Source organism: Myotis davidii, unplaced genomic scaffold (genome assembly GCF_000327345.1).
Source record: "Myotis davidii unplaced genomic scaffold, ASM32734v1 scaffold132, whole genome shotgun sequence".
Lineage (NCBI taxonomy): Eukaryota > Metazoa > Chordata > Mammalia > Chiroptera > Vespertilionidae > Myotis > Myotis davidii.
In genome coordinates, this window is record NW_006285258.1 from 2,986,255 (window position 1) to 2,992,317 (window position 6,063).

General features: G+C 38.9%; 1 protein-coding gene across 5 annotated transcripts in view; it reads left to right on the forward strand.

The window, feature by feature from the left end:
* Positions 1-6,063, forward strand: part of ATP8B4 (ATPase, class I, type 8B, member 4) — a 220,759-nt gene that overhangs the window by 160,369 nt on the left and 54,327 nt on the right. For all 5 annotated transcript variants that reach the window (XM_015558941.1, XM_015558943.1, XM_006756016.2 and 2 more), the window contains one exon: positions 3,186-3,301. In XM_015558941.1, the coding sequence (XP_015414427.1) occupies positions 3,186-3,301 (116 nt within the window). The remainder of the gene's footprint in view (positions 1-3,185; positions 3,302-6,063) is intronic.

Consider the following 6,063-nt stretch of genomic DNA (forward strand, 5'->3'; position numbering starts at 1 on the left):
CTCCCTTTGTGTGTGCTGTTTCTCCTGCCTAGAACTCTTCTTTTCTCTACTTCTTTCTTAAAAAACTCCTACTCACCTGGTAATGTCCAATTCAAATGCTACGTATTCTCTCAATTCTTTTCCTGCTCTCCAAATAACTGTATTCTCCTTTGTTACTCTGAGCCCCTTGTTCATAACGTGAGCGTGATACCAGTCCCACGAGAATCATGACTTTCCCAGTTGTTGGAGTGTGTACTACCTGAAGGCAGGTGCTATGCATTCATTTTGCCTTAGTCTTTGTTTTTTTTAATACTATTCTTTAAAAAATATTTTTATTGATTTTTAGAGAGAAAGGAAGGGAGAGGGAGAGAGAGAAACATCAAAATGAGACCAAAACATCGATGGGCTGCCTCCTGCATGCCCCCTGCTGGGGATTGAGCCTGCAACCCAGGCATATCCCTGATTGGGTTTCAAACCGGCAACCTTTTGGTGCAACCACTGAGCCACACTGGCCAGGGCATGCCTTAGTCTTAAACTGCCCAGAGCCAAGCACAGAGCTTAGCACACAGTAGGTTTTCTATAAATGTTTGTTAAATAAAACTTAACCTGATACTTTGTAACTTTTGAATATCCTGATTCTCATATTAAATCACTTTCTACTTGGAAAACATATGTGTTTATGTAATTGTAGTGTTATTGGTCTTTAACTACTGGAAACTAGCCCTAGAAGATGGCTCTCAGCAGGTCAAAACTAAACATCATCTGAGGATGTTTATTTTTATATTTTTAACAACAGGTTCTAGGCGGTTATCATTGATGTTGCCAATGAGCACAGATGCTGCTGCTTTAAGTGTCAACCTAATGTGGTATCAGTGGGAGCTATCTTCTATTTACAGCTTCAGGGGAGGTGCTATTGATGTTGGGTTGGCCCAGAACTGGCTCTGAGGGTGTTGACAAAAACCCAAGATTGCTACACAGGGAAACTTTTGGCTTTTCTCCAGCATCAGTCACCATTACAGGCTGTGGAGAAATCACAGCCTAACCACAAACATCAGATGTTTGCCTTAATGGGTCCCATATGAAGAAAGGTAATGTTCCACCACAGAACGCATGGAAGCCTGAGGGCTTTATTTTGGTTCTGTGTGGCTTTTAAACTGGCAGACTTTGAAAGAGAGGCTCCACGAGGGTAGAAAAGTCTCTGTTTGATAACAAGGCAAAAACAAGGCCAGTCTCATGGTTGTCACATGGCTTGGTCTGTCAGGACAACACCCTGATGTGAAGGCTCAGACATTTGCTATGTTTCTCCTCCTTTTCCTCCTTTTTCTTCTTCATTCTCCTTTTTTTTCTTCCTCTTCTGTTCGTCCCCTTCTTCTCCTCCTTCTCATTCTTTTTCTTCTCCCCCCTTTTGCCTATCATTTATTGAACGATGTAAAACAATGCACTCCCCAAATTAAATTTTATTGTTTTGGGAAAATATAGTTCTAGTTCATAGAAATGTTATTTATGTAATAGGCTTATTATTATAATAATGATCAATATAGTAATATATAGTGTCATAAGACTATTAATATAATAAAATTTCTCAGTTTTAATTTCTAACATGGTAAATATTGATAGAACCCATATAAAAAGCTCTTTGGAGTCCTCATGAAATTTTAAGAGGATAAAGGAATTTTGAGACCCAAAAGTTTGAGAACGGATGTCCTAGTCTGGACTATCAAAAATGGTCACAGAGAAGTCCCAAAGGTAGGGTATATATACTTTGCTTTCATAGCTCTGGCGATGTGAGGAAATAATTATTTGGGAAACTATCAAATTGGATTGTTATAAAAGTAAGAGGAAGCCTTTTCTAGGGTTAAATGTCCCCCCCCCCCACCCACCGCCCTTGAACAACACAAAAGCAATTAAAACCAGAGTGTACGAAACTGCATGAGTTATGGCAACTAGAAAATCTGACCAAGAATCTTAGAAGAATGATGAACCTAGACAAGTCTCAGTACAAAATCATTTCCAGGGTGCATTAGATCTATCCAAGCCAGGGGGAAACTAGAACTGATTAATGTTAACTAAGTGTCATTAGAGGTGAGAGGGAAAAACAATTATTGTACAATGATATTTGTATTTCTTTAAATCAAGTGGCAAATTTTGAGTCCTATTAAATTAATAGTAATCCATACTTATGGTCATCTGTTTTGAGGCATTCTATCTTTAGGGGAAAGGTATCATTGAATGGAAACATGTATAATCTATGGCTCAATGAAGCTTGGTGAGGATCAATGTGTTCAGACCATGAAGTTGTGACCCAGGCAGTTGTCTTGAATTGTGGGCAGTTCCTGGAAAGAAATACATTGCCATGCCATCCATTCATTCATTTACTCATTCAGTAAATAAGCGAGTGCCTAGTATGTGCCAAGCTGTAAAGCTAAGCCTACAAAGGTAGGCCAAGTATTCTGCAGTTTAAAAACAGACTTGTCCGACAGTCACATGTGGAACATCGGAGGAAGGATTGGGTATTGGAGATGAGGGGAGCCTAGTGAAGGCCGTCCTTCCCAAACCTGGGGGCAGGTTAAAAACCCAGCCACACTAATAAAGACTTTCAGTGGGAAGAAGGTAGAAACTTTGATTTTGAAAGCCCCCTGTGAGGCATGCTTACAGCCAGGATTGTGACTCAAGAATGAACCACCAAGAATTAAAAAGCTTTTCCAAGGAGTAAAAGGGTAAAGAAATATGTTAGCAGGGGCTGAGAACTAATGCATAAAACATTGGTTTGAAGGGCTTGAATTCCATATGGAGATCATTTGGCATAACACTGACAGTTAGTTGATTCCTACTGTAGGTCTTAAATTTCACACCAGGAGAGAGGAAATTAAGCTCCCAATTCTGCTCAATACCGGCTTAATTTAAATGTATCAACCCTTTGGAAACAGTAAGCAAGGAAAATAGGAAGGCCATACACATCAGAACAAAAACACTTGTTTCTGAGTTTGGGAAATCAAAGGATTCCAATAGATGAAATATTTCTTAGTTAATAAAACAGGAATAAAGCCAAGCAACCTAGATAGTGACCTTCTAACCAAACACACTGGACATTTTACTACTGGCTGAAACATGCACATTTCCAAATTGCCTGGCTGGAGCCCTGGGAGAGCTTCATTTTGACAGATTTTATTGATTATCACCTACTTTCCAAACTTTTTTCTTTTCAGTTAGAAACCCGGAAGGACAGATAAAGCTTTACTCCAAAGGAGCAGACACGATTCTATTTGAAAAACTTCATCTGTCCAATGAAGACCTTCTGGCTTTGACGTCAGACCATATCAGTGTAAGTGCCTCTGTTTGAAGGTTAGCACAATGGCTCTTTGGCCACTTGTTATGGTCAGGTCTTACTTTAAAAATATCAGCTAAATGATCTGACTTCTGAAATAAAGAACATGTGGAGAGTGGTTCCACAGGAAACTGTGCCAGCGAATGTCTGGAAACTGGCACGTGGCCCCACCCCATGCCCCACGGAGAGTCTGGTTGGTCTCATCACAGGTGGATTAACACACAGCAGCTGAGAAGTAGCCCTTGAATGTGGACTCCCTACCTCCGGCCAGGAGAAGGCTCAGACACTGGCTCTAACTCCCCTGCAGTTGGGGGCTGCTCCCTGTTGGAGATTGGACTGGATCAGGGAAGCAAAGCTGGACAATTGCTTTCACCTGAGTTCCATTGTGTCTGGTACCAACAGAATCTCGTAAGATCATCATCAGTGAAAAGCTTAGGGTTGTGTGTACAGGGTGAGGGGAAAATAGTCTCTGTAGCCAATTTTCTCTTCCAGGGGTCTTTCTATTCAGGACATAAATCATGATGAGTCACTTACGTTCCCTGGGTTGAAGTTACCAATTGCATACATTCTGAAACTATGCATTATTTCCTCCCAAAGGTTTTCTGAAGAGAGCAGGGGTGATTTTTGGCACTTTTTTTTTTTAAAAGTAAGATTCTATGAATTAAATATGAGCATTACCTGGTTTAAACCCAAGGTTCAGCGTCTCTCTAGTATTTGCTTGAGGTTCTGTTTAACCCAGTATGAACTTTATGGGCAACTGGCCAAAACTCTCATTTCCTCACTGGGTTCTCTCCTTTAAACAATTATTGAGGATTCATGTTCTTTGTCAAGCCCTATATTTTATACAAAACATTCCCTGAATCTTTAAAAAAAACAAACAAAATGAATAAAAAAAAACCTCTGCTTGACTCAAAGTTTAAAAAATGATGGTTTAGTAATATTGGGTACAAACATAGCTATTGTTTTTGTCTTTCCAATAGAGGATCCTTGATTTTCTTTTAATCTCTTCCAGAAGGCTGGCATGGTCTTTTTAATTTTTTTTTATGAGAACAACATTGGAATCATAAGTATCTAATTTTTGTCATTGCTCAAACACTAAGGCCCTGGATTTTCGTACCTTTGCCTTTCATACTAAAATATAGGAAGCCTAATTTGGCCTTTTTGCATTTCTAGGCAAAATAAAACTTTTTTTCAGGTAATATCAATTTGATTTGTTCTTTGCTTTCATTCACTTTATTCATTTGGACTTTCAAATTCTGAGGTTTTAAATTTATATTTAATTATTGATTCTGAATTGTTTAATGATAGGAAACAACCTTGCTCAAATGCTCATTTAGGATTCAATTTGTGTTTCATGTACTAATTCAATAACTTAAATCCTCTGTCCCTTTTTGTAATGTCTTCTTAGAGTTGATTCACTATTGTACAGAACAGAGAGGAATGCCCAGTGGGGTTGCAAGTTAAAGGCAAAGAAATGTTTGTGCGAGTTAAGGATAAAAGGTGGTTACAACACAGTGACTCCATGTTCAGATCAGTAGGGGACCCAGTGTGGGTCCTGGAAGGCAGGGCTTGTAAATGTGATTGCCATATCCACACTGGTACCAACTGCCTACAAGATAAATTTGGACAATTTTTCTCATGGTCTCTCTGGGAAGTCTGCACTGACTTTTTCTTTCCATTAACCTCAATAGGATGTGTCACGGTTTAACTTGTGTATGATCACAAACCTTTGTGTGTTGTGTAAGCCAAAACACATAGAGAAGATGTGCTCAATGGCAATGCCCACAGGCAGAGAAATGGCTATAAAAACACTTATAGTATACAGGCCCGTAAAATGACCACCGGAGGCCTAGGCAGAGTGGGAGGTTTCAGCATTTCCCCAAAGCGATCTACATATGTTTTTGGCCACCGCAGCCATGTGAGATGCGTAGCAACTACCAGTCTCCTAATTTAAAAAGGTTTCCCTATTAGAAGAATAAAGCACCAGAAGTATCATTTAAGATTGTCAGTTTACTGAGACATGAAAGGAAAAGCATAATTCTCCCATTTATTTGACCTGTTATTAAATACTAACTCTACAGAAAACAGTTCAATAAAAAATAATTTTTAAAAACTAACCTGACCTTATGGTGTCTTTAAAGTTTTAAAACATTTTTATTATATGTATATATTCAAGGGCATGTACCTTGGTTGCGGGCACATCCCCGGTGGGGGGCGTGTAGGAGGCAGCTGATCGATGTTTCTCTCTCATCGATGTTTCTAACTCTCTATTCCTCTCCCTTCCTCTCTGTAAAAAATCAATAAAATATATTTGAAAAAGAAAAAAAAAAGAAAAGTCAGCCTCCCCTTCTATTCCTCCTTCCCAGAAGCAAACATTTATATTGACTTCCTGCCTTTCTCTCCCTTTTTCCCCTAAGGGTTTTTATTATCACATAATCATAATTAATAGGTTTAAACTTCTATTACCTGACTAACATCTATTTATTCACCTATTATTGACTTTTAACTTTTTATTATGGAAAATTTCAAGCACAAACAAAAGTAGGACTGAGTTAATTTTAGACATAGCTATATTATTAGGGGAATGTGACAAAATTCTGGTGAGCTGCCATGCTACAATCTCTTCAGAGAGCCTCTGCCTTTGATGTGAGAGCTATGGCTCCTCCAAGGGTCATTTTCTTTCCACTCAAAGCTGAGTGTCAAGCTACTACACTTAATACATGAATTTGGCAATGTAGCAGGATACAAACATAACACCA